Source organism: Vespa crabro, chromosome 5 (assembly GCF_910589235.1).
Source record: "Vespa crabro chromosome 5, iyVesCrab1.2, whole genome shotgun sequence".
NCBI classification, from domain to species: Eukaryota; Metazoa; Arthropoda; class Insecta; order Hymenoptera; family Vespidae; genus Vespa; species Vespa crabro.
In genome coordinates, this window is record NC_060959.1 from 9,301,787 (window position 1) to 9,328,906 (window position 27,120).

At 28.4% G+C, this 27,120-nt stretch overlaps 6 protein-coding genes across 18 annotated transcripts; 3 read left to right on the forward strand and 3 right to left on the reverse strand.

Moving 5' to 3' along the window:
* Positions 1-7,961, reverse strand: LOC124424105 (ras-related protein Rap1). 2 transcript variants are annotated; one of them, XM_046962677.1, is made up of 4 exons: positions 7,148-7,961; positions 1,495-1,781; positions 973-1,254; positions 1-510 (listed from the first exon to the last, which is right to left on the reverse strand). In XM_046962677.1, exons 2-4 carry the CDS (start codon positions 1,675-1,677, stop codon positions 421-423), a joined length of 555 nt encoding a protein of 184 aa, XP_046818633.1. In that variant the 5' UTR covers positions 1,678-1,781; positions 7,148-7,961; the 3' UTR covers positions 1-420. The 2 variants fall into 2 exon arrangements, with proteins under 2 accessions (XP_046818633.1, XP_046818631.1); XM_046962675.1 differs by lacking the exon at positions 7,148-7,961 and adding an exon at positions 6,830-7,034.
* A 207-nt stretch (positions 7,962-8,168) lies between these two features.
* LOC124424103 (peroxisome biogenesis factor 10-like) lies at positions 8,169-11,314 on the forward strand. Of its 6 annotated transcripts, none has more exons than XM_046962668.1 (4): positions 8,169-8,701; positions 10,043-10,367; positions 10,462-10,713; positions 10,812-11,314. In XM_046962668.1, exons 1-4 carry the CDS (start codon positions 8,616-8,618, stop codon positions 11,127-11,129), a joined length of 981 nt encoding a protein of 326 aa, XP_046818624.1. In that variant the 5' UTR covers positions 8,169-8,615; the 3' UTR covers positions 11,130-11,314. The 6 variants fall into 6 exon arrangements, with proteins under 6 accessions (XP_046818624.1, XP_046818625.1, XP_046818627.1 ...); XM_046962669.1 differs by lacking the exon at positions 8,169-8,701 and adding an exon at positions 8,708-9,006; XM_046962671.1 differs by lacking the exon at positions 8,169-8,701 and adding an exon at positions 8,708-8,876.
* Positions 10,985-16,931, reverse strand: LOC124424101 (myotubularin-related protein 14). 6 transcript variants are annotated; one of them, XM_046962665.1, is made up of 7 exons: positions 14,442-15,181; positions 13,771-14,327; positions 12,951-13,270; positions 12,406-12,868; positions 11,940-12,272; positions 11,635-11,764; positions 10,985-11,123 (listed from the first exon to the last, which is right to left on the reverse strand). In XM_046962665.1, exons 1-7 carry the CDS (start codon positions 14,526-14,528, stop codon positions 11,115-11,117), a joined length of 1,899 nt encoding a protein of 632 aa, XP_046818621.1. In that variant the 5' UTR covers positions 14,529-15,181; the 3' UTR covers positions 10,985-11,114. The 6 variants fall into 6 exon arrangements, with proteins under 6 accessions (XP_046818621.1, XP_046818620.1, XP_046818619.1 ...); XM_046962664.1 differs by lacking the exon at positions 10,985-11,123 and adding an exon at positions 15,797-15,898 and having other exon boundaries at positions 11,452-11,764; positions 14,442-14,560; XM_046962663.1 differs by lacking the exon at positions 10,985-11,123 and adding an exon at positions 15,272-15,790 and having other exon boundaries at positions 11,452-11,764; positions 14,442-14,560.
* LOC124424104 (ADP-ribose pyrophosphatase, mitochondrial) lies at positions 15,909-18,115 on the forward strand. The gene is made up of 3 exons (XM_046962674.1): positions 15,909-15,962; positions 16,926-17,167; positions 17,413-18,115. The coding sequence occupies exons 2-3, from the start codon at positions 16,942-16,944 to the stop codon at positions 18,045-18,047; spliced, it is 861 nt and encodes a 286-aa protein (XP_046818630.1). The 5' UTR covers positions 15,909-15,962; positions 16,926-16,941; the 3' UTR covers positions 18,048-18,115.
* Positions 18,116-18,396: 281 nt separating this feature from the next.
* On the reverse strand, positions 18,397-21,472 carry LOC124424268. Of its 2 annotated transcripts, XM_046963071.1 has the most exons (4): positions 21,064-21,472; positions 20,251-20,535; positions 19,243-19,458; positions 18,397-19,141 (listed from the first exon to the last, which is right to left on the reverse strand). In XM_046963071.1, the coding sequence occupies exons 1-4, from the start codon at positions 21,331-21,333 to the stop codon at positions 18,683-18,685; spliced, it is 1,230 nt and encodes a 409-aa protein (XP_046819027.1). In that variant the 5' UTR covers positions 21,334-21,472; the 3' UTR covers positions 18,397-18,682. The 2 variants fall into 2 exon arrangements, with proteins under 2 accessions (XP_046819027.1, XP_046819028.1); XM_046963072.1 differs by lacking the exon at positions 20,251-20,535.
* Positions 21,473-21,617: 145 nt separating this feature from the next.
* On the forward strand, positions 21,618-24,331 carry LOC124424269 (mitochondrial fission regulator 1-like). Its single transcript, XM_046963073.1, has 5 exons — positions 21,618-21,917; positions 22,082-22,269; positions 22,344-22,486; positions 22,643-22,859; positions 22,948-24,331. The coding sequence occupies exons 2-5, from the start codon at positions 22,082-22,084 to the stop codon at positions 23,099-23,101; spliced, it is 702 nt and encodes a 233-aa protein (XP_046819029.1). The 5' UTR covers positions 21,618-21,917; the 3' UTR covers positions 23,102-24,331.
* The last annotated feature ends 2,789 nt before the right edge of the window (positions 24,332-27,120 follow it).

A 27,120-nucleotide genomic window follows, 5' to 3' on the forward strand; every position in this document is an offset into this window, starting at 1 on the left:
TTTCTTTCAATCTTTCTTTCATTCTTCTCTCATTCTATCTATCTTCCTCTCTCTCTCTCACTCTCTCTCTCGCTCTCTCTCTTGCTCTCTCTCTTTCTATTTCTCGCACATACATACATAGGATGCACGCACACATTCATACATCATATTCTCCTGTTTGTTACATTCCTCTCTTTCTCTCTCTCTCTCTCTCTCTCTCTCTCCCCAGCGCTCTCTTTCCATACGTAGCGTCTTTGTCTTTTCTCGTTTTACAACCACCCAAATCATCATATCTCCTTTTATTTAGTTCCTCTGCTATTATTTTATCATCTTATCAGCCCCCTTCTTGTCACTAGTATTTTTATAACCGCCAGTTCCTCTTTCATCTTCCACTGGTATATTTCAATGCAGAAGAAATATGGACACTGCCATATAAAAATCTTACAGAAGTAGGCACAGCGATTTCTTCTTTTGCTTCATCTTCTTTTCTGGTGATTTTTTATTGATTTGTCGAACTAGATCGTAGAAGATCTGTAATAATAATAATAATAATAATAATAATAATAATAATAATAATAATAATAATAAAAAGAACAACAACAATTATATAATATCATTTATAATTTTATTACACAGAAAAGAAAAGAAAAAAAATATCGGGTCGTTTCATTGTAAACACAATCCCATCCGTATATAGTTTGTAGATATACGTGGTACATTCAAGTTCTAAGGCCTCCTTAGTTTACTTTTTTCTTTTGACGAACTAAATAGTTACTACTTTGTGAAAAACTTTATAAAAAAAAAAAAAAAAAGAAAAAGAAAATAGATTTAAGAGACCTTAAAATTTAAATGCACTGGTAACAATTGATAGTCTCTCTTTCTCAATCACTTTTTTCTTTCTGTATGATAGGAAAAGTTAAAGAAAAGAAAACAAAAAAAAAAAAGAAGAAGAAGAAGAAAGAAATATACTAAAAACGAAGGGGGGAAACTTACATCGTTCACATTAATCTTGGCTTTGGCAGAGGTCTCCATGAACGCACAATTAAATTGCCGGGCAAGGTTGACGCCCTGGTCTTTGCCAACTACTCTTTCATCCTCCAAATCACATTTATTACCCACAAGCACCATTGGCACATCATCTGTGTCCTTTACTCGCAGGATCTGCTCCCTCAGATCTTGCAAATCGTTGAACGTCGATTGTGCCGTTATCGAGTATACTAAAACGAATCCTTGTCCGTTTTTCATGTATAAATCCCTCATGGCTGTAAATTGTTCCTAAAGAGACAAATAAAACGCATATACGCGCTGTGATTACGTTACAGTTTCTATATTAATGAATAGTATGTATACGTACGTACGTACGTATGTGTGTGTGTCTGTGTGTGTGTACGTAATAAAACAGCTACATTAACGAAAACCGGTTGTTTTAAAGTGAATAGAAGAAAAAAAAAATAATAAAACAATATATATATATATATAAAATACACATTTATAACAAAAGTTATGAATCCTCACCGTTCCAGCTGTGTCTAGAATTTCTAACATACATTGTTGACCGTCGACCTCGACTTGTTTACGGTAGCTATCCTCGATCGTAGGATCGTACTTCTCAACAAAAATTCCTTGGACAAATTGGACAGTGAGGGCGGACTTGCCTACACCTCCACTGCCCAATACTACTATTTTATATTCACGCATTTCCTTGCTCTATCTATGTATCTGTGCACGTTGTCACAGCCAAGTGATCGCCGAATCCGCCACGTTTTCTCTCTTTCTATATATAGTAATATGGCGAAGAGGATCTGAAACAAAATTAATTCAACAATATATGTATGTATGTATATATATATATACATATATATGAATAACCAATTTTTTTTTTTTTCACCATAATTTCATAAATTTTTCTTAATCATTTTCCGATCGCTTTATTTTATATCTCAAGATACAAATATTTACAATCTAAACGAAAAAAAAAAAAAAAAAAAAAAAGAAAAAAAAGAGACTACCATTACTAGTTTATTTTTATACTATTTCTATTGTTAGACAGTTGCGCATAATTTGATCGATACGCGTTCACTGACAATGTGTATGTGTATGTGTATGTACAAATATAAGGTGGGCTAAAAGTTTCTGGGTGATTTTAAAAATCGATTATTCTTTGTCGAGACTTTTTAGATTACCTTTAATTTGTTTTTCTTTTTCCTTCTTTTTTTTTTTTTAATCAGATTCTAACTAACTACAAGGTTAAGAAATTTTTTACGATCTGATAAAAAGGATAAAAAGAAAGGAAAAACTAACCTTAAAAGTCTCTATTAAAAAAATAATTGACATTTTGATATCAACCAAAAACTTTGGATCCAAACTTCGACTAGTATTATTGTTCGAAAAAAATATGATTAAAATATTTATCTCACCGAAGAGATAGAGAGACAGATATAATACATTTAATAAAAATGAAAGACGTTCCACATTCGCAGATTTTCAACGGCGATTAAAAATAAGCGCGCATGCATGGGCGCCGTCCTTTAAGAATGATAAAGAGTGCTATATACAGAAGCCTCTCGTTAAAAGCAGCCTGACTGTTCCATTGTGTAAAACTGTGTCACAGGGATGCGTCATTCTCGAACGAAAGAATAAAAAGAGCAAAGTCCCCATTTTTCTCTGTTTTTCGAAGTCCCGCTTATATACCCAGATTCTGTTATTCGAATGCACCAAAAGTCAATGAGAGATATATAAATACACAGAGAGACAGACGCGCACGGTCACATGTATATACTAGAATTTATTTATTTATTTCTTTATAATTTTTATTTATTTATTTATTTATTTATTTATAATTTTTATTTTTTATCAATTCATAACCGGCAAAATTATGTCCAAATTATTTATCCGAATTATTTTTATTTCCTCGTCGCCATCTTTGTAAACATAATATTTCCTTTCGAAATTTTATATCGAAAATTAGATTTTAATTTATTACGAATCACAATACGTTCATATTATTTTTTCTTCTCTTCTTTTTCTTTTCATATCATTGTATTAAACTTTACAAGAAATAATAATATACACTGTCATTGAAAAAATTTTACGTGTCATAACCTTTCTTTTACGTTGATTTTAAATATTTAAAAAAAAAAAGAAGAAATAATAATAATAATAATAATAATAATAATAATAATAAAAAAGTAGAGAAATTGATATAAAAGCAATAATATTTTGTAGATAAAATACATAGAAATAGGTATTTCTAACAACAAGATAGTTGAAATATACTTTGATGTCATCAACGTAATTACAATATCTATGAAAAGGATAACGGCGGATTTTTTAAAATAAAAGAAAAGCGATCAGAGCTAGCGTGGAATCTGTGTCGCGTAGACGATCATATCCTGACTAGATAAGAGGTGGGCAGGATATGATGTAACGTCTGATAATACAAAGCAACGGCACGATTTACATCATACGAATCGCGTGTATAGACTCTCTTTCAATTATCGTTAATGGCGGATAGTACAAATATTTCCGTGGAAAGTTCTTTTTCTTTTTTTCTTTTTTTTTTTTTCTTTTTTTTAATTTTATTTTTGGTGCAATTTCGCTTTAAGTGAAAACTATAGACAAAAAAAGAATGATTAACTATTTCTTCATTTAATATCAACAATTTTATATAAACGAAGTCCACGAAAATTAATTAGTTCATGCAAGTACAAGTAATAGTAAAAAAAAAAAAGCTTCATTGATCTTTTATTTTGTTCATATTTAATTTGACAGACCTGATAATATACATATTATGAATATAATATATGAATATATGCATATATATACGTGTGTATATAATACATGTATAATCAATAATATATAATAATAATGACAAAAAAAAAGAATCTAGGCAAACAGTGCAAAAAAAGCAACGAGGAGATAATTTTTCTCGGTTTCAAAGTTTTCAAGGTCACCTGTATATTTCTAAATAAAAGCGCGCGCGTGTATGTGTATGTGTATGTGTATATATATATTTCTTTTGATACTTTAGTTAATCCTTTCACTCTGGAGAATTCAATCGCGAGATACAGTACGATAGACAGATTTTCCGACGGTAGGCGATATGTTATATTATTTATATATTATATATATATATATATATAGATATGTATGTATATGTATGTATATGTATGTATATGTATGTATATACATTACATGTCATATATATACATATATATGTATATATGTGTATATATTTGTTTATATTTATATTGTTATTGTTATTGTTATTGTTATTGTTATTGATTCCATCAAATAACCTCATTTCATGCAAATCTACTTATCTAACTATCTAACTATCTAACTAAACTTCTAATGGGTAATAAACATAGAACAGCAACCTAAAAATTAAATTTTACAGAGCGTAAAGATTGTACAGCGTAAATTTTATTGACAATACATTTACATAATATTTTATAATGCTTCTAACAACGTCGTAGAATCCAAAGTATTCTATTTAGATTCTACAAACCCGTACTATAATAATTAAATATTTCTTCAGCTAAACGCAACGCGACTGACAAATTAATTTTTCATGGCGTAATAATATGTAAGCAAAAATATACGACTAGGAGAAATGAAGATAATTTAGATTAAAAGTCAAAATATTATTATTCTAATTGAGGCAAAAGAAATCATCAAAATATTATTTCTTTCTTAGATTGGATTTAAGTAAAAAAAAATGAAAATAATATGTAATATATCTTTGTTAATAATGAAGGTGCAGATGTACAAGTGCAATTAATTACAACCGCACATAAGATGTTATTTGTTAAATTGACATAAAAACATTGGATATAGTACATGACAGCATTATTAACAATAAAAAGATAAAAATAGATACATGGAATTAATTATAGTACACAAAGGTTCTTTTTCTTTTTTACATTCCAAAAATACACAAATGTTATTGTATATACATATCATATATTAAAATTAACAAGGAATTGTGTATCTAAAAGTACGAAGAATCATTAATTATTAAATGAGGTCATTGATTAGAAAAACATGTTACAGATTTATAAAAATTATAAATAGATTTTAACAACGTTTACGTTTTAAAAATAAATTCAATTGTGCATTTATGCCATAACGCTATATAAATGTATAGAAAAATAAGATGAAAGTATCATGTACTATTATTACCATTGATATTATAATAATTGTAAATACAAAGATTGTAAATAACATATAAATAACACAATAAGTTTTTCTATTTCTTTGTTTCGAGTTATCCTCATTTATGTTAACCCAGATTTATAATTATACATGAAAAATACGTACAGAGATATATACAAAGGAGTAAAAAATGAATAACAGACTAAATATTTGTAACGATAAAGAATGGAACTTTTAATCGAGTTCTCGTGCGCAAGCGCAGACAGACGATAGGAAATATCCACGATGAGTTGAAACACAACGGAGCATGTAAAAAATATCATTGATACTTTGACAGAGATTGTTAACCGATTTAAAAAACGAAATCTCGATGATTGATTGAAGAACATTGATTTTCCGATTAATACGAGATATTTCTTGAAAAATTTAATAACAAATACGAAATATCATTTCGATGTGGATGACGTAATATATGATAGATACAGATAATATATTTCTTTTTTTTTTTTTTTTTTTCTTTTCACGTATTTAATATTTATCTTCGCATGAAAATAAAATCTAATTTGAAGATTGTTCGAAATTAAAGTAAAACATTGAACGAACGAAAAATAATATATAACTCTATTCCTTAAATATTGAATTTTTCATTCTAGCGAATATTTTAAAAATATTATTATTCTCTCTCTCTCTCTCTCTCTCTCTCTCTCTCTCTCTCTCTCTCTCTCTCTTTTCTCTTTCATTGACAAGAATCGAGCGACACAGTTTATCGGGCGTGAAAATAGTCGAGAACGTACGAGAAGAAGCAAATTCCCTTCGTGGTGCAATTACGTCCTCCAACTCGTTTAAAACGAACGAATGTAATTCGAAACGCGCGCCGTGTTTAATCCGAGTCCAAGTTCGAAGTAATTGACTCGAAGTAATAATAATAATAATAATAATAATAATAATAATAAAAAAATAAATAAAAAAGCAAAAAAAAAAAAAAAGAATAAAATATGTTCACTGTTGAAAGATTTGTAAGGCAGCGTACGTTCGTGAAGACAGAGAGATAGAGAGAGAGAAAGAGAGAGAGAGAGAGAGAGAGAGAGAGAGAGAGAGAGAGAGAGAAACAAAAACACAAAAAGAAAAAAAAAAGAAGAAAGATAACGAGGATAAAAAAAAAACAGAAAAAAGAAAGGAGTATATCATGATCTAATGTAAATCTTAAACGATGAGTAATCGATAACACACGATGGATCTTGTTGGTAAAGAAAATGTCGAAAGCGAATGCTTTCGGAACGTTCATGTCTCTCTCTCTCTCTCTCTCTCTCTCTCTCTCTTTCTCTTGCTTTCTCGCCGTGGTTTTTCTGTGACAAAAAAGGGGTGGGGGTAGAGAGGCAAAGGAGGAGAGACCGGCGTTCGTCGATTTCCGGCAGGGGTCGGCGGTTAGCATGCCACGCCACGATCATGGTTCCACGGGAGAGCTCGCGATGGAAGGCAGGCAGGCAGCACTACCAGAGGAGGTTATGAAGAGGGGGAAAGTAAGAGAGATAGATAGAGAGAAAGAGAGAAAGAGAGAGAGAGAGAGAGAGAGAGAAAAAGAGAGACAGAGAGGAAGGGGGGCCCGGTTGGGAGACTCGAACGGGGATCTTTTTTTAGAAAGCGCATTTGACGCTTGCAGTGTAGTACGAACGTCAATCCGTTCAAAGCTTACCTCGTGTACGCCGTTTCGGAGACGCTCCTAGATTCCGCTTCCAACGACGTATCCGTTCTTTGGCTAATGGAGGAGAGTCCAACGACTCTTTCTTACTCCTCCCTCCCTCCCTCTCTTCACTCAGTCTCTCTCTCTCTCTCTCTCTCCTCTCCACTCTTCTCTTCACTTCTCTTCTTCTCTCTATCTAACTATCTCTTTCTCTCTCTCTCTCTCTCTTCCTCCCTCTCCTTCAGGCGCGCGCGCACACTCGATCTTCCTCTCTCTCTCTCTCTCTCTCTCTCTCTCTCTCTCTATCTTTCTCTCTGACTCTAGCCGTACCTCTCACTCGTTTCCTCTTCTTCTACGTCTCTCTTTCTCTCTCTCTCTCTTTCTTTCTTTCTTTCTTTCTTTCTTTTTTCCTTCTCTATCTCCTCGTTCTTCTTATCTCCCTCTTTCTCCCCCAGCGTGCCTTTACACACTCGTATCCCGATTTACGAAAGGATATAACGCAGCGCTATTAGTTGTTTTCTGGCTCGCCGTTCGATTCCTCGGCGCACGGTTGCAGGGTCATCGAGGGTCGCGGTACGGTCGGTAACTGAGAGAGAAGAGAAAGAGAGCGGAAGGCAAAACCGAAAGGAGGGAAAAAAACGAGAAAGAGAGAAAGAAAGAGAGTGAGAGAAAGAAGGAAGACCAAAGGTGTCAGGGGGCGCGTGAAACTCGCGAAAAGCTTCTTGTTGTAGTAGTAGGGGGAAAAGGGATCCACCATTGGCAGCAGCTATTATATTTCTATTATTTTTCCTCTTAGTCACTTTTATTACTGTCACGTTTATCCCTAGGTTCTTTTCCGTCTTCCTTTTTTCACGTTCCACCTTGCCCACCGCCGTTCTCGTCGTGCTCCACCTTGTCCTCGTCACCACCGAGAACGACGAACGGGGACACACACACACGTACGCACGCACGACGAACGACGAACGAACGTACGTACGCACGCACGCACGCACGCACGCGAACGCACCTACACCCACACACAAGCACAAAACACACGCGCACTTATGAGCTGGAAGTCTTCTATCTATCTCTCGCACTCTCTCTCTCTCTCTCTCTTTCTCTCTCTCTCGATGGACTTAAATTCTTCCTTCCTTTTTATGTTCTCTTAATTATTATTATTATTATTATTATTGTTGTTACTATTATTATTTATTATTATTATTTTTTTTCCTTAATATTCCTTTTTGTTTCCTTCCTTTTTCCTCTTTTTTTTTTTTTTTTTTTGTTGTTTAATTCCAAAACCGAACAGAGTTCTCGCGGCTTTTCCACTTTTTCTTCCTCGCAAAATATTACACCGTCGAGAGCAGAGCCTGAGCAGAGAGGCAAGGCGACAGCAGCGCGCACGATTCTACCGTTATCTAGGGCGATGTCTTTCTGCTCTTCGCTGCTATGGCCCTCTATCTATTCAATGCGATCGTCCTGCCGTCATCCACCGTTTCTCGCGACGACGCAATCGATTAATTTCTTCCTCCTTTACCGATTGCAATCCCTTTCTTGGAATATTTGTTCTAGGGAATTTCTTTTTCCTCTCTTTTACCTTTTTCTTCCTCTCTTCTTCTTATTCTTCTTCTTCTTCCTTTCTTTCCCTTTCCTTTTTCTCTTTCTCTTACAATAATTTCTCAAAAAGACAATTCTCTATCAATTCGAATAAACTACGATATTATTTCCATATTAATGTAACAAGATATTGTATCATCCCGTTATTTCAAACAATTGCAACAATGTTGCTAACTATGGAAATATCGATGAACCAACTTATATGGCCAACTTCGTATCATTACTCTCTAGGATACATTTATATAAGAGGACAATTTTTAAAAAGTTTCAAGGAATCATTCATAGATGGTGATAATGTTATTAACTTCATTGACGTGTCTTAAAGTGACATCTGTTTTATGTATAACCTTAAAATTTTCAAGTTGTTCATTGTCATTTGTAATTCATTTGAAAAAGGAAATTTAACTTTTCGTCTGTTTCTAAAATTGAACAAATTTATTAGTGATCGATGATCGTTGCTACAGTAAATAATTATTTTGGAAAACTTTAAGAAACAAATTTGTAAGATAGTATAAAAAGATAGAAGTATTGTGCATGATGTGCAATTGATGAAAATTATGTGAAAAAATAAAAACAATTGAAAACTCCAAACAGTATGTGTTTTCATTCATAAGCTATGAATTTGTCAAATTATCATTTTATGTATGTATAGTGTATATATATATATATATATATAGCCATACTTTTTTCTGATAATCACTATATTGATTATTTAAATTGTGTTCCATTGTTGTTGCATTAAGTGTAAATACTTTGGACTGTTCCTTTAATATCACGTTACTTAAAGAAATAAGTAAATATTAATCATAATTGATTTCTTTCGCTGACTTTATGTATTTATCTATGCACAGAATATAAAAGAAAAAAAGAAAATTAGACATCGATTGAATTTCTTTTAATTTTTCATACGTATGTAAGCACTGTTATCAATGACTTTTAACATTTTATAGTAAATCCAACCCAAGAATATATTTTCTGCAACTCAAGCGCTTACGGAATTTGAACGAATTAATTTCTAATCGCAATAATTTGAAATTTGTCAGAAGGAATATTTTCTAAATTCTTTTGAACTCTTTTAGAAAGATTAACATTATTATCTCCATGACATTGTTGTTTCTTAAAAATATTATTGAATAAAATAATTTTCATTAGTAAAAATACTTATTATATAATAATCATATTTATACAAAAGTTATTTAACTATCATAATACATATATGTTACGTTAAATAATAGATAATTTTAAATAATATATATATATATATATATGCATATGTACATACAAAAAATCTTGTCCAAAAGAAAAATTATCATATTTTTTAACGTCAGTAGTTTTCATGTAAAAGGTTAGTTGTGCGTTTACAAAAAAAAAAAAAAATTTCAAATACAAAGTCCTAAATATTTGCATCTTAAATATATGTAATTTTAAATATTTTGAAACAATTAAATTGTTTTTTATCGATATTAAGCATCATCTATTATAATTAAATTGACAATTCTTATTACATGAAGAAAAATACTTGTAATATTTTTAAGATTATCACATATACTTCTATTGTAATACTCGATAAATCATATTGAAATATGACGATACAAAATACAAATAAAATATATATTTTCATTTATATAGGTTAATAAATACAATGGATATTCGGGAAGATCAGGATATATCAGAATATCATCAAAAAAGAACATTAAAATATGCCAATCAAGCAGAAATACTTAGGAGTCATCAAAGGGATATGGATTTTATATCATTATTACAAGAAAAGATTTACAATTTATTACATGGCTTTAAGAATTATAGAACCTTATCTAAATATGTAATTTCTGATATCCCAGCTAGATTGATATATTTTCTTTTCACGTCTGGAACGGGCAATCAAACTTTAGGCGAAGAATATACCGGGATCGTACAAGCTAATATTAAAAATTATACCGTTCCATCTTTAAATGTATATATTCTTATAAAATATGAATTAATTTTTATTAAAAAAGATTTATTTAATAAGATATTTAATTAATTATCTTTCTTTCTTTCTTATTTAGGCAAGGATTATAAGTATGATTCTTGAATATTTTGGGGAAAGAATATTATTAAAAGAATTGGGTGTATTACAAAGATATATTAATGATCCTCGTAATCAATTAACAGAGCAATCGGTTAAATTGTTTAATTTGATTTTAACAAGATTACAGTCAATAATACCTCTACTTGTATTAATTCATAAAGGTTTCTTTTATATCTCTGGTAGATATTATAGTTTAGGTAAAAGATTAACTAAAATAGATTATGGAAAGGTAAATTTTTTTTCAAAATATATTATATTATATTATTATAATATTAAATACGAATGAATAACTATTTAATATATTTTGATGACTTATTAATTTCTAAGGTTTATGGTAGTTCATCAGTGGACAAAGTTAGCTGGGGTTTAAGGCTACTTGGTATTATAACTTTAATGCAAACTGTATTAAGAATATGGCAAAATGAATCGCAGCAAAAGGATAACGAAGAGCTTATAAAATTAGCGGAAACAGATGTTCATAAAAACTGTCAATTGTGTACCGAAGCAATATCAACAACTGCAACTCCCTGTGGTCACACATTTTGTTGGCCTTGCATTAGTAACTGGTTGCGTAATAAACCACAATGTCCCTTTTGTAGAGAAAATGTTCCACCCCAAAGAATAGTATATTTAATGAATCTATAATACAATATATAAATTATATAAATTTTTATAAAATATTTTTGTTATAAAATTCGAATTTTTGATTTTTGCTTATAAGTAAATGACATTGAAACATTTTTTTTTTTTTATGATAAAGCTGTATTGTGCAATATATTGAATATTAGTAAAACTCGTTAAAATGAGCTGAGAACTAGGTTTATATAATTATTTCAAATATATCTACAAATCCATTAAACAAAGAAGAATCATTGTATATTCATATATATATGTATATATATATGCTGTAAATACATAAAAAAATATTAACTTTTATTTGTATTACGTGTATACACACCGTACTTCATATAACAATACATTGTCCACATAAACAATAATATACAAATATTTTATTTGATTTTTCTTTAATAATTTGAAAAATTTTCTGAGTTAAAGAAAAAAGTCAATAATGAAAAACTGATGATTCGCGGAAGATGATTAATGACATATTAGTCACAAAGATGTATGTTGAACATCAAAGGATTCCTACTTTCTCTGCAAAATTGCCGATTATTTGACCTAAACCTCCTGGTTCAGAATTATCTTTCATACGGAATCCAGTATGTTTATAAGCACTATAAAATATTGTTCTTAAACACTGCAGTCTATCTTTGCGAGTTCTAAAAAATATAATTCACACATTATATATTAGTTATATTATACATGAATACATACGAGCGTACATACCTATACATTTTCAATGAGTAAACGATTACATAGAAATGTTTTTTTTTGTTTCTTTTTTTTCTTTCTTTTTTCTTTTTTTTTTTTTTTTTTTTTTTTTTGAAAACTTACTGTACTGGTGACGACGAGCATGCTTCATCTTCTATTATAGTTGTACTAGATTCTTGTGATGTATGTCCAAAAGTTTCACACAAATTTCTGCAAGCCAAGTTAGAAGAAGTTAATGCATCTGCAATAGGTGCATTGGCAGTTGTCGAACCGCGTAAACTTCCAGTTCCAGATATCATTTGCCATGAACCACCAGAAGAAGACGATTCATTTCGTTGTCGAAGACGACCTGGTACAGGTACAGCAACTGGAGATGTTCTGTTAGGAGGAAGAGGGGATCGAGATCCGTGTGCTTCTTTATTTGGAGAATGGTAAAATGCAAATTGTACAACATTTCTGTAAAACAAAGATCACATATATATGATATATTTATTTATTTATTTAAATGTTAATTAATAATGATATTAAAAAGAAGTTAAAATCAATTATTTTATTAAGGAAATTATAAAATTTAAAAAATCAAGTATACCCATTACTATGATATTCTTCCTGACTGTTGTCTCCAGAGGCACATTGAAACACAGCTGGTGGATTATTATCCTGACTATCCCTACTATTCTGACTAACAGAACTACACCAACTATTCAGACTTAAGTTGGAACTGACTGAACTGAGAGTTACGATAGATTCATTATCAAACATTACATTATCCAACTGTGAATCACTGTCATTACGTAAAACAGGATGCTTAGAACGGTTATGACGATTGATACTGAAATCTTCATCATGAATATACTTCAGAAAAAAGAAACAGAAAAAAAAGATTTCTTCTCCTTTACTTAATCTATCTTGCAAATCATGTCCAAAAAGCATCCAATCATATGCTATTGTATAATAAAGAATTTGGTACGCATCCAACGATGTGTGTATAGCACCATCGGCCCATAAACTAATTCTCAGTAATGAGATATATAAAGGAGTTCTATCCCAGCCTGTAATTAAAGTATAGCTTTAATATAGCATATATTAAAGGCAAAGTTATAACAAATGGAATATCAAAGACTTATTTATTACCTGAAATACAATGTATCAGCATTCCGCTACTACTATCGCTCAAATACCTCAAAATAAGTTTTAAATAATTTTGAGTTAGTTTTATAAGATCCCAAACTTGATATTGTTCCCAATTTATTCGAAACTGACAAGAAATTGAATCTTCAGGTATACCAATTTGTGCATCCACATAAGTCTGAGACCAATCAAACACTAAACCCTTGGCGCAATAATCATTCTCTCGAAATTCTTTGAAGAACTCACACCCAGGATATGGCAAGGAAATAAGGGCGAAATCAGCATACCTCTTCTCTTTGTCTACCTTCTCTGAAGAAGTTACGCTGAGTACCGAACAAAAGAGCTCTGTTTAAGGGCCTCTAAAAGAGGATTCACAAGGTAAAACAGACTATACATGCTATATTAACTATTATGAAACTTTACAGTGTCTGTGGAGAAGAATCATTAATATATAAAAAAAAAAAAAAAAAAAAAAAAAAATATATATATATATATAAATATAAATAACTTATTTCCATAGATCAAATATACACTTAATAACAATTTCAAGTTTCTCCTATTTCAGAAAATGAAGTCATAATTTTTTTTACATTAAACAGATTATATTATTGACATCAAATTATGCATAAAATAAATGTGCACTATAATCCTAAGTATTACTTCCTTTTTTTTTTATTTTGTTTTTTAAATTATAGAAAAGAATGCACATACTTAACAAATTGTAAAGTTTCCAAAACGAGCCTTTCATTGTATTAAATTTGATATCATAAAGAAATGCATGCAGATTAAAAAAATTATATTTTAATTTAAATCTTAAGCTTACTTCATTCCAAATTTGACTTTCTTCTTTTCTACCATTAAATCGATGATGGTTCCTACATTAAGAGTCTTCAAAAGTTTTATGTCTTGATGTCTAACTTTGTCAAATAGTTGCCAATCGCTAAGCCTTGAGTCTCCCCCGCATGCTTCATCTACTTGCTCGTGGACAGAAACTACACCTTCGTTACTTGCAAACAAATAGTCTAATCCCGATCTACCATAAATTTCTGGTCCACCAGATAATGTTGCCGATCTGCATACATGTCTACCCTTGTAAAGTATTACAGGCAGTGGAAATCTTGAACGACATCTAGCAAATCTAGCGCTTTTTATTAATTCCTTTAGTTTAATAGGATCATACATGCTTTCATATATAGTCTCTGTTGTGCGTGGCAGTGGTGGTGGTGTATCGCATGTAGTAGGATTTCTGGATTTTTCATATTCTAATATAATAAGATGACTTGGGTAATGTGCACTTAGATCACCCCCACTGTTATTTATTATCGAATGAGTATAATCTAAATCGCTAAGAAGCAGGCATCGTTGCATAATGGCTTGACTCTGAAAATAAAAATTGCTCAAGTTTGTTAAAAAAATTATTTAGAGATATTAAAAAAATATAGAAATAGGAATATGCATAATTAATATATAATAATAGAGATAATAAATAATTACTTCGCTATCCGCATCCTTAGCCTTATAAGTATTCTTAGAGAAGTAGATAACTAATTGCTGTAGATCTTGAGTGGTGATATCAGTCATGGTTAACTGACTTTCAATGTATGTATCTAAAACTTAACAAGTAACCACGTTTTGGAAGAATTATATATTCTCAACAGCTTTAAATTTATGCATAATATGCATTAAGTACTTCCAGTGTTTTGTATAAAGAAACAATTGCACTACTATTGCATTTTTTTTGTATATGATGTGTAATAGTACAGATTAAAAATTCTTTTACTCTTCTGATCACAAAATATATGTGCTCTTTGATACTTATGCATTAAACTTAATAGTTCTTGATACCATATTTCTAATTGTTAAATGGACAATTTCATACTTAATATATATCAAATGCGCAAGAATATATTATACAAATACCTAAATATTTGTAAACAATATACTTTTATAAATTAATCATTTGGAGATAATACTAATCCATACGCAATAATATAATGGTACATATTAGTTCCAGTCTTCACATTTTCTATGCGTATAATGTTGAAGAAGGCCTGACGTTTATTTGCGTTTATTCACAATTAATCTTAATCGGCACATAGATTATATTTCCATTAATATCATTAAAGTAAAAAAATTATTAATTTTCGAAATAATTATTATTATTCTATAGAATTAAATGCACAGACTTTAAACTTTATGTAATAATATTATATAAATATATTATTAGAGTAGACGAGATATATCTTACTATATTATTATATATAGATCAACTTATTATTATTAATATACTTATTACTTATATTAATAATAAATAAGAGACGAACCTTCTTCTAATTAATTAAACAGATGATCAGTTTGGTATACTTTCACATTTTTATATTAGATAATTATAATATCTTTTGTAATGAGTATATAAATAATGTAACAATATTTTTACATAAGGTAAGCGTATAAAAATCTATAGACCGTAATAAATGTTTCTTGATGTGCTCACATTATTATATTCAAGCTTTCATTATTCCAAACTTAATGCTCATGAAACTTTAGTGTTCGTATTATTTAAAAATTCTATGATAGACTATATTATCCATATAACAAAACGGGGCAACATAACCTTTTTTTAACATAGCAAATCCAATGTTCACATCTGCACTTGCATGCATTGCGAACTGTACGTACTAAAATAGTCATTGCCATTTATTGTTAACGAATAAAGAAAATTATTAGATTTTCGATTACAATGCAATTTTTTCCTTTTTCATATCACTTAGAGCACGTTTTAAAAATGTGAACACACTATACATATACACCCATGTCACATCTTACTTATACGTATGAACTTTAATTACCGACAGATCATTCCATTTGCCATATGTGTTAACTCGACTGCTTTATATGTTTATTTAAAAAAAAAAAAAAAAAAGAAAAAAAAAAAAGAAAAAAGAGAGAAAGAGAGAAAAAGAATATATTTTATTTTTACTTAATTGGACGAAACATTTTATTAACAGGGCTAACGTAAGTATTGACTGAAAAAATCCGTTACTATTAATACTAAGATAAAAAGTAACTGAATGAAAATAAGAAAAATAACTTTATATATTTTCTAATAACAACAACGTACAAAATTACTTTTCTTTTAATATATCATTTGAACAACAAAATATGACGTGAAAGTTATATTTCATAAAACTTCGAGACTTATCGTTCCAATTTTAAAATATCACTTCTCACAAAGCTGATTCGTTCGAGCATCGTTCGCGAGCTCATTTTTAAATTGTAACTAGTACTAAGATGTTCGATGACAAAGTACTTGTGTAGTGCTTTTTTTTTTTCTTTTTTTTTCTTTTTTTTTCTTTTTTTTTTTTTTTTTTTAGAACGTAGAAACGAAATTCTTCGTACAATTATATTACCTCTATTAAGAATATTTTAATTCGAGGAAATCACGATATGATATTAGTCACTGAACAAACGTATCTTCTCTTCAGAAATTATGTATAAGTGGAAACACTGTCGGATAAATGAACATTTTTGAAGGTCATGAAAATGTACAAAAAACAAAAAAGTCAGTTGAACAATTTGAAATATAATAATAATGAAGGATATCATTTTAACGGATAAATTAATAGCAATAGAAATTTCTTATATGATATAGTATTATATTTAATATAATGTGTGTGTAACATTATTATTTTTATATGGTATTTTTTTTGCATGTATTATACATATATATTAAAACAAGTGAGACATTTCAATCTAAGATATATAATAAAATACATTTAAATTGATTGCTTATAATTTTGTATGATTTATACTGTACATACATACATATATATTTTATATATGTGTACATATATATATATATATATATATATAAGTTGGCAAGTAAACAAAGTATATATGTTATGAAAAACATAAGGATCAAATAGAAAATAATAAAGGAAGAATTATTGGTTATCATTTGTCAATAAATAAAAACAGGTATATCGTTACACGTATGTACGGTAGATGTATAAAAATGATTCATCAAAAATGTAGACAAGGATTTTATCCGCATTCAAACATTAAAAGATTTCAAGTACAAGAGAATAAAGTACCATGGAATGTTGAATATCCTGAATATGAACCAATTAAATATACAGCACCTAGTATACAAAACAAACCTTGGGCAGATCCAGAAATTGGAAGTGTCTCTTTCATACCGAAATGGAATAAAATAGATGGTACGAATATTATTCCTAAGATACAAGACAATTATTATACTCTTTATTTTGAATGGCAAGAATGTTTTTAATGAAAAGAAAGGAAACTTTAATTTTTATTGGTTATGATAGATTAATGGAACATATATATATATATATATATATATATATATAATAAGTAAAAAAAATATATTTTTTCTTATATGCATGTACATAGTCTATACTTTAAATATTATCTATTTCAATCTATTTAATCTTTTATATAGGAAAAATAGATCGTAAAAGTTATATGGGAGAATATGTTATAAATGAAGATGGTTATCCTTTAAATCCTGTTGGTAGAACAGGCATTGTTGGAAGAGGTGTTTTAGGTCGTTGGGGACCAAATCATGCGGCAGATCCAATCGTTACACGATGGAAACGAGATAACAATGATATGTTAGAAATAAATGAAACTACGAATAAACCTGTATTACAATTTGTAGCTATTCAGAGAAGAGATTGCAAAGAGTGGGCAATACCCGGAGGTATGGTAGATCCAGGAGAAATGATATCTGTTACATTGAAACGAGAATTTATGGAAGAAGCTATGAATTTATTAGAAAATGATTTTACCAAACGCAATGAGATGGAAGCAAATATGAATTTATTTTTTACAAACGGAATTGAAATTTATAAGGGTTACGTTGACGATCCCCGAAATACAGATAACGCTTGGATAGAAACTGTTGCTTTAAATTTTCATGACGAAGATAACAATACTTTTGGACAATTACCTTTAACGGCTGGAGATGATGCTTGTAACGTAAGATGGATGGACATTGATGCAAAGCTAAATTTGTATGCTAGTCATTTAGAATTGATTAAAAAAACTGTTGAGAAACATGATGCACATTGGTGAAACACAATAATAACTTCAAATATTATATAAAAATATAAAATATTTTTCATGATAATTATAAAGAAAAAGATTTGGGATATTATTCTTATTTTATCATATAGAATCTTTTAATTTTAAATACATAAAAATTATCGCATTTATATATTTAATTATATCTAGAATAATAAAAAAAATAATGATGTTTACTATTTTTCAAATTTGATATATATAAATAATATAATTATATATAGAAAATATTTCTAATTTTATTTAGTCAAATAAAAATATTCTCTTTAGACAAAATTTTCTTAAATATACATTACTACATCATTATTTTTTTTTTTTTTTTGGAAATTAAAGTTCTATGTTATTCTCTGTATCGCACAGCCATATCAGTATATTTTTTAATATTTACAAAAATGTTACACTTATTTAATTAAGATTATGTTAAGTCTTAAAAAAGCCTTGTATAAATTAAAAAATATTTTATGTAATCTATAAAATACATAAAATATAAACACATTCATGAAATATGAAAGAGAATATCTTAGAGCAATAGATGAAATATTTCAAACTTATTTTTTTTTTTTAATATACATTTCTTAATATTACAGGATTATACTGCATTTTATTTAAGTATTTTGTACTGTAAATACTTAACATTGTACTCTACACTCATCTAAACTAATTGTAACTGGAACTATATTCGGTTCTGTTAATCCTAAATAATCTAAAAATATTTCTGTGGAATTCTTAACTTTATCTACGTTTTGGCATTTAGATGAGTTTGTATTACATTCAGCATGCGATTGGTTATTATATGTATTGGTATAATTTGCTAGTTTTGAAAGTAGCTTCTTAGGAGATTTTTCACGATGGAAATCATCAACTTTTAATGAATATTTATCATTACTCTTTGATTGTACTGTAATATTTTCTAAATCAAGCGCTTGTTGTGCTTGAATCTGACCTAATTGTGCAGCTTTTTTAAAGTATAAACGTGCTCTGTCCAAATCTAAAATAAGATCACCTTTCCCTTGAGCATGAAAAACTCCCAAATTATACATTGCATCTGCATGACCCTGTTTTGCCGCTTGATCATAGTACCTTGCAGCCTATAAAATTAATATTTGTAAATTTTTTTTCCCTTTTGATACAATTATTTACATTTTGTTTACGAATTAAAAATATAGTTGTTATTTCAAACATAATGTACCTTTGCATGATCTATCAATGTTCCTAGTCCTAATTCATAACACAGACCAAGATTAAACATGCTTTCAACCGAAGAATATTTTGTCCCGGCTGAAAAATGTCTCATAGCATCATTGTAACGCTTTTCATCGAGTGCTTTTAAACCAAAATGCAATTCATATTCTCCCATAACTAATTTATGAACATCATTTAATTCATCTACAGCTTTGTCGAAGGCCTAAAAATACAATAATTATATAGATTTCTATAAGGATATAAAAAACATAAATGTTTTATACAATTTCAATATACATACCAAGATTTATTATTTTTTATCTCTCTTTTTTTATTTTTTTGTTTTTTTATAAATCATTGTAAAAAATCATAACGTAACATTAAATTTTTTCAAATTTTTTGAAAAATTTTAAATACTACACATTATTTCATGATTTATAAATATTTTCATTCTTTTTTTACTTTTTCGATAATTCTTTATATATAAATAAACTATTAATAATCATTAAGGAAAAAGTTTATAAAAAATAGGAGATAGTAGATGAGAGGGAAGAAAATTAAGTTTTTTTTTAAACTTAATTTTAGGAAAAACAAAAAAACAAAATTAATTAGAATGTTATAAGAATATATGATGACATATAAAAATTCTTTTTAACATGGGAATACTACACAAATAATGCTGTAACTACACACACAAAAAAAAAGAAAAAAAAAAAAAAGATAATTAACATAAATGCTTTATTATATACATATATATATATATATATTAAGTATTTATTTACAACTACACATAAGATATACGTAAATACATGTACTTTTTTTTACAGAACAAATGTTAGATTTTTCGGAATAAAATATTTTTTCCGTTTTATAACTATAATTCAATATAGTTTATATAAGAAAAGTATACATATATATATATATATATATATATGTATCTTTTTAATCAATAATATATTTCAATTTGCAATAGTAAGCTTCAGAGTGCATAATGTCTTAACAGCAGCATTCTTACCTCTTCGACTGTGATAGGCCCAAATGATTTTTCAAATATCTCTTTATTTTCAATTTCATTGGTCTTTTCTTTACTAATATACTTATTAGTTGTATTTATGCAATTAGTAACAGGTAATATATTTTTTGGTTGTAGATGTAATATTTCATTAAAGAGATAAGATATGCGAGCCTTGGATAATAGTGATATTTCAAAGTTTAATAATTCATTTTTATCTTTATTAAAAAATCTTCTGTGGAAACATAAAGACTGACAGACTACCCAACCAACTGCCAATACACTAGACTGTAAAAAGGATACAAAAAAAAATTTAATTACTAATTATCCTAACACACACACAAACACACACACACACACGCACACAAACACACATACACACACATATGCTCGTACGTGTGTACGAGTATACGTGTGTTTTACAAAAACGCATATATACATTTGGACGATTCCAAAATAATTATTTATAATTAATATGTAATTTGATCACATAATGTCATTTAATAATAATTACATTATTATATAGATATCGATCAAGTTTTTGCAAGAAAGTAAATATTACGTTTCATTCAATATTAATCTATATCATATTGTTATTTAATAGTCAAACTTCGATATAATTATTCTTAACAGAAATTTAATTATTATATCATCAATATCTAGGATATCTAATTGTCGATTTATATTTATATTATATATTTATATTATAATTAAAAATATTTATATTATTATTAAGAAAAATATCGACGTTACATTTGTATTACAATTATTAAATCATTTATATTAATATAATATTTAAGAAATTTCTCTGCTTACCCAGCCAACTGCTTCGGCCCAATTATGTTTGGTATTCCATTTGGTACCTTCATTATTATCTTTTGCACCCTTAGATCTCGTGGATTCACAAAATTTATTATTATATGCGGAATAACTGGTACCGATACATTCCTGATTGCATGGCAATGATTTTTTTTTAACTTCATTCTTGGTATTATTGCCTCGAATAATTTGGGAATAAATATTGGTACGGCATTCTAAGCGTCGTTCTAATGTTTCACGAATGCCTCGCGTTACGAATTTCCACATGTTATTGATTTAAAAAAAACACACACACAATTTTATTGAATTATATATGAAACTTTACGAAAGGGACCAAATTTACTTCTCTGATAATATTACGAATTTATTGTGTTTATCGAAGACGAAGTAACTGTTTTAAAGAAAAATCAACTTTAACGCCCCGTAGGGTGAAAAAAATAAACTAAAAATTGCATAATTATCGACGATCGATAAAGTCACCGAGAAATGATCGTAGAAAAATTGTATATATTAATAATATATAGAAATAATGCGTTATACTTCGTCATAATATTTCGAGCATTGTGAAATATATATTAATTGATCAGTGATATCAAATGTATCACGAATTTCGAATTCATATAATAAAATTTATGCCTTTTTTGTTTCGCTTGGTTACGTTGCTTTCAACAACCTGTCGTTGTGCAGTCATTGCATGTTGGCCGCGCGTCGATGTAACGAAGCTATTTTCGTTTTAAATTTCGAATGACCCTGATGTACTCTGCCAGATATCTTACACGTGTTCATGTATCGTATTGGAATTGGAACTTAAAAGTAACAACTTTTCGAAAAAACATTTTATAAATTCAAAGGTGAGCTTTTATTCTTTCCCTTTCTATTCTTCTAACAAATAGACGTACGATAACCTAAATATTTTTCTTTTTAAAGAAGGTAAACTTTTTAATTGGAACGTAACGAGAAGTTGTATAACAATTAGATACCTTTTAAAAACAGATTAAATTAATTATAATTTTAGATGGGTGAAGCACCTAAATATTATGGTAAAAGAAGGAGTATCGTTCGCAGAATTGGATCATTTTTACCTTTAAGGCCACCTCCAAAAATCTATGTAAGCGTAACACCTCTTCATTCTATGACAAGTTCTATGATTAATGAGGAAACCAGCAATGATTATGTTGATTCGAATGGTTATGGGCCTGCAAGGTAAGTACGATTATTTTAATAAATTATTTTATATTTATCAAATAAATAATATACTTCTGGTATTATGTTCACAGTGGTAGGTTATTAGGTAGCAGACCGGATTTATTGGAACCAATTAGTTTTGGTTCTGAAATTCGTTTACTTGCTTTAGAACAAGAATTACAAGAGCTCAGAGAGCAGATATCGGTAATAGTTAAAAGTAGTAAACAATCGCAGTGTAAGTATTATATATAATATACATCTCTATAAACTTTAATATTATTACATACCTATTAAGAGAAAAAGAGAGAAGGAGAGATATTTTCATTGGGGTAGGGGAAAAAAAAAATAAAAAAAAAAAAAAAAAAAAAAAAAAAAAAAATCTGCATTATAGATGCATCAGCTGCATCATTGTCCAGCGAAAAAGATTTTAAATCTCAGCCGCCTCCACCACCACCGCTTCCACCACCTTCAACTCCGCACATTGCGAGGAGGGCCAGTTTACAAGATCACAAAATTGAAGATCGTAAAAAAGTGCCATTAAATACACAGAAATCAATGGGTGATATATTGAAAGACATTGATAAAGTTAAATTGAGGCCGATCGCAAGGTAAATAAAAGTATTAGATTGAAATTTATATGAGTAACGATGCAAGAGTACATTGTTAATGTTAAATCATATGATTTTATGCGTTTAGGTCACCTGGAGGTCGGCCATTACAAATGAAACGTGTAAATAGTCCGTGCAATGACTTACAAGAAATTTTACGTAAACGATATATTGCAATGCAATCACCCGATAGCAGAAATTCGTCTGGTAATTTAACATTGGATGATTCTTTTTCAACTTAGTTTATGCTAATAATCGTAAAGCACGATATACAATTCGTTGTTCTCATACAACGATCGTGTGCAATCAACATGGATTTTATTCAATGCAACAATTTATTTTCGTGCTGTTAAATATTTCGAATCTTTTATAATCCAATTACTTATCTCATAAAAAAACAGTTCCTTTTAATTTAAAATGAATTTGAACGCGTGACACATGAAATTTAGATAATTCCACGAAATACTTTTCTTAGCGTAGAGTACAAAGCGAATAGAACTCACTTTAAAGAGAGAGAGAGAGAGAGAGAGAGAGAGAGAGAGAGAGAGAGAGAAAGAGAAAGAGAAAGAGACATACTTTTATAGATACTAAGGATTTTCATAATTTGCCGAGATAGATTTTTTTTTCTTCTTTTTTTTTTTTCTTTTCTTTTCTTTTCTTTTTTTTCTTAGAGCAAGTAACGATAATACTTTGCTAACCAAAGAATCGAAGGATGAAGTGAAATTCTCTCATGGAAGTAGATTTTAATTTTGACAGTAAAATCTTGACGAAATTTTAATTCCAAATTGCTGCAACGAATATATTAGCGCGAACGCATTTTTATTTCTTTTATTTTATATATAAGAATACGACAAGAAACGATAGAAATTTATATTCCTTAATTTTTAAATTGACGTATCCGACTAATGTATATCAAGTAATATACTAATCATCTATTTTATCGTGCCAGGATTATATAGATCATTATTTTTGTTTCCTAAACATGATTATTGTGATATTATGATTATTAATAGGATTTCACTAATTATGAATGAAAACATATGTAATTTGTGCGATTTCAAAAAACGATGAAGAAGAAGAAGAAGAAGAAGAAGAAAGTGCATTACAAATTGTCAATATGAATTTGAAATAGACACGCGATAAGTTTTATGTTCTTGTACCATGCGCTTTTATGTTCAATATATATATATGTATATATATATGTGTGTATATATATATATATATATATATATATATATATATATATATATATATGTATATATATATATCACTTTCTGATACGCATATATGCTCGAATAACATAATTCTATAATGATAAAATAATATAGGCCCGTTCGTAATTGGTTTGTAGAGAGACTGAATACGATCTTTAATGATATTACGAATGTACAGATGCGTTTTATACATAAAGCTTTTATTAATAATAAATACGAAAAAAAAAAAAAAAAAATAAACGTTATTGTTAAAGAAAATTATCTCTCTCTTTTTATTATTATATCTCAAAGGAAATTGTTAAATATTTCTTCTCGATTGTAATGAAATAAATAGTAAAAAACAATAAAAGAAAAGAAAAGAAAAAAAAAAAAGGAAAGAAAAAAAAAGGATAATCGTCGGGAAACGCCATTATCTTCCAAACTGTTTAATATTTATTACCTCGACGTAATCGGATAAATCAAATATTTGTTTTTAATGCCATTTTCAAATTATATATTAACATATTTTTTATAAATGAAAATTAAAATAACCCTTGGACGAAAAGAACATTAACAGAGAATTATATATGTTATTTTCAATGGGATATATTAATGATTATGTTAACGCACGTAGTATCCATATTTTAACGTTTATTTGAACTTGAATTAATCCCAATTTATTTTAACTTCGCGCGATTCAGTTATGTTAGCTTTTTACTCGTTATAATAATATTATATTTGTATATGTATATGTATATATATATATATATATACATATATATATAATAAATATTATATTTACTTATAATTAAGGAAAAAAAATGATATAACCAATAAATAATGTAACCTGTTAATAATTAAAACGTATATACGTCATCGTTGTGCATTTACAGAATGGGACATTGAAAAGGGTTAATTTTTTTTCGACCAGATGGCGCGATCTGTATCTTTTTTTTCTTTAAAGAAAAACTAAGACCGCGTTATCTTTCGATACTAAATTTCTTATATTAAGGCTGTTCATCATTCCTGACTTTATAACGGTTTACGCTAACAATGAGAACAGGTATAATTATTGATCGATTTCGATGTATGAGTCCCATTTTCAAGTCGAAAGTTTAATCCATGATTCTGCTTTTTCGAACGTTTGAAGAAGTTTTAATTTTTCTTCGAAAAAGAATTCTGTTAAAAAATAATGCCTTCTCGAGAATAGTTTTTATCACGGAAATATTTTTTCTTTTTTTTTAAATTCGAAAAAATCTAAGTCAGAAATTAAATCTTCGTCTTTAAATTGAAATCTTGTTCATCAAAATTGATCAAGAATTACGTTTGTTCTCATTGTTGTTGTAAATCGATATAAAATTAGGAATGATAAACAGCCTTAATATTGAAGTGAAAAAAATCAAAAAAAGGGAAAGAGACAGAGAGAGGGAGTAAAAATAAGAAGTAAAGAAATAAAAGATAATTTGTCAAAATACAATGAAAAAGTTTTTAGATAAGGTTAATTAACAATAAGATATATGGATAAATAATGGAAAATAATGAATTCGTTGATCAAGTAGATCGTTAAATATCATCGTTTTATGAAGAATTATTACATTAATATTTTAAAGTGGTTAGTGTCGATGATGATTTACGGATACAAATAGAGGCCAAGGTGATCTTCGTGGGTGTACGATTTTTGAGACAATTTGTCTTCCTTCACGACATTTTGATATTTTAAGGCTATAACATTTTCACGAACTTGGAATTTTTCTCGTGTTTTCTATAATAGTAAAAAAAAAAAGAAAAAAACGAAGAAACGAACGAACGAATTAATTTATAGCTTAAATGTTGAAAGATAGAAAAGTGAAAAGAAAATCTTTCGTGAATATTAACATTTTAATTAAATATTCAAATATATATACGTCGAATCAGTTCCTTCGACTTATTCATATATCAAATATTTTTGAATCAACTTGTATTTTTGGTAAGAAGAAAATTTTTATTATATTTTTAATATTCATTATACATATATATATATATTTTTTTTATTTATACATTTTTTTTATAAATTTATTTTATTTAATTAATTTATTATTCAATTAAATTATTAAATATATATATATATATATATATATATATATATATATTATATAATTTAAAAATAATTTTAGATATATATAACATAGTATTACTTTTATATACTTTGTTCCATGTACACAAATAGTATATTTTACATGTATATATATATAATATACATATATTATATATATATATAATCGAATGTAATGCAATTGTATATTCTGATCGATCGCATTTCCAAAATTGTCTTTCCCTGATTTATAAAAAATGGAAAAGTAAAAAAGAAATAGACAAAGAATCTGGAAAAATTGAGATATACGTGATACGTCATTTAGCTCGAATACGTCAAACGGATTGTTATTTTCATTTGACAGGATATATTAGTAAAATACCATTATGCGATGGCAGATGCTAGTGCAGTCACTGGAATCAGATATCTCTTATCGGGTTTGTTACTTTTACCGTATTTACACTGAAGAAGGTTTTTAAGTGCACTTACTGTTAGATTTTATTTCAAACTGAATACTGACTGTAACCGGGATCATTACAACGTCGTTAACATTAAATTTAACATATCATTCAAAATCCATTCCAAAGAAAGAAAGTAACCATGTAATAATACAAAATTATTTTTATTTACATAAAATACGTCCAAATTGAAATTTATTTATCGTCTTTTTGTTTCTTTTCTTTTTCTTTTTCAGATCGTTTGAATGTATTTTCGTCGATCTTGTCATGTCGATTCAATGGGAATTATTTCGTCCATTTTATTGTGTCGAATCGATTCGATATCGGATTAAATAGATAATTAAAAATTGTCTATGCAATTAAAAAGAAGAAATTTCCTTCGATGATACTTTATTTTTGTCGACGATGAAACTATATCCTGAATTTTGGTCGTCGATCATCGTACATTCACCGGAAGTTCTATCACCTCGAGCGAGGGTGCCATAGTTCCTCAGGATATCGGCTGGCCTTCCTTAAGGGTGAGTTATTACGTTACATAA

Bases quoted from the DNA above. Each gene is read 5' to 3' on its own strand.
- LOC124424105 (XM_046962677.1), bottom strand. From the start codon at position 1,677: ATGCGTGAATATAAAATAGTAGTATTGGGCAGTGGAGGTGTAGGCAAG. The intron at 1,255-1,494 runs GTGAGGATTCAT...TTGTCTCTTTAG, and splicing joins TTCTAGACACAGCTGGAACG to GAACAATTTACAGCCATGAG. The intron at 511-972 runs GTAAGTTTCCCC...TTATTATTACAG, and splicing joins CCAAGATTAATGTGAACGAT to ATCTTCTACGATCTAGTTCG.
- LOC124424103 (XM_046962668.1), top strand. From the start codon at position 8,616: ATGGCCAACTTCGTATCATTACTCTCTAGGATACATTTATATAAGAGG. The intron at 10,368-10,461 runs GTATATATTCTT...TTTCTTATTTAG, and splicing joins ATACCGTTCCATCTTTAAAT to GCAAGGATTATAAGTATGAT. The intron at 10,714-10,811 runs GTAAATTTTTTT...TTAATTTCTAAG, and splicing joins CTAAAATAGATTATGGAAAG to GTTTATGGTAGTTCATCAGT.
- LOC124424101 (XM_046962664.1), bottom strand. From the start codon at position 14,528: ATGACTGATATCACCACTCAAGATCTACAGCAATTAGTTATCTACTTC. The intron at 12,273-12,405 runs GTATACTTGATT...TTTGTTTTACAG, and splicing joins GAAGAATATCATAGTAATGG to AAATGTTGTACAATTTGCAT. The intron at 11,765-11,939 runs GTAAGTTTTCAA...TATATTTTTTAG, and splicing joins TGCTCGTCGTCACCAGTACA to AACTCGCAAAGATAGACTGC.
- LOC124424104 (XM_046962674.1), top strand. From the start codon at position 16,942: ATGTACGGTAGATGTATAAAAATGATTCATCAAAAATGTAGACAAGGA. The intron at 17,168-17,412 runs GTACGAATATTA...TCTTTTATATAG, and splicing joins GAAATGGAATAAAATAGATG to GAAAAATAGATCGTAAAAGT.
- LOC124424268 (XM_046963071.1), bottom strand. From the start codon at position 21,333: ATGTGGAAATTCGTAACGCGAGGCATTCGTGAAACATTAGAACGACGC. The intron at 20,536-21,063 runs GTAAGCAGAGAA...TCCTTTTTACAG, and splicing joins GGGCCGAAGCAGTTGGCTGG to TCTAGTGTATTGGCAGTTGG. The intron at 19,142-19,242 runs GTACATTATGTT...TTAATTTTATAG, and splicing joins CATTGATAGATCATGCAAAG to GCTGCAAGGTACTATGATCA.
- LOC124424269 (XM_046963073.1), top strand. From the start codon at position 22,082: ATGGGTGAAGCACCTAAATATTATGGTAAAAGAAGGAGTATCGTTCGC. The intron at 22,270-22,343 runs GTAAGTACGATT...TTATGTTCACAG, and splicing joins AATGGTTATGGGCCTGCAAG to TGGTAGGTTATTAGGTAGCA. The intron at 22,487-22,642 runs GTAAGTATTATA...TCTGCATTATAG, and splicing joins AAGTAGTAAACAATCGCAGT to ATGCATCAGCTGCATCATTG.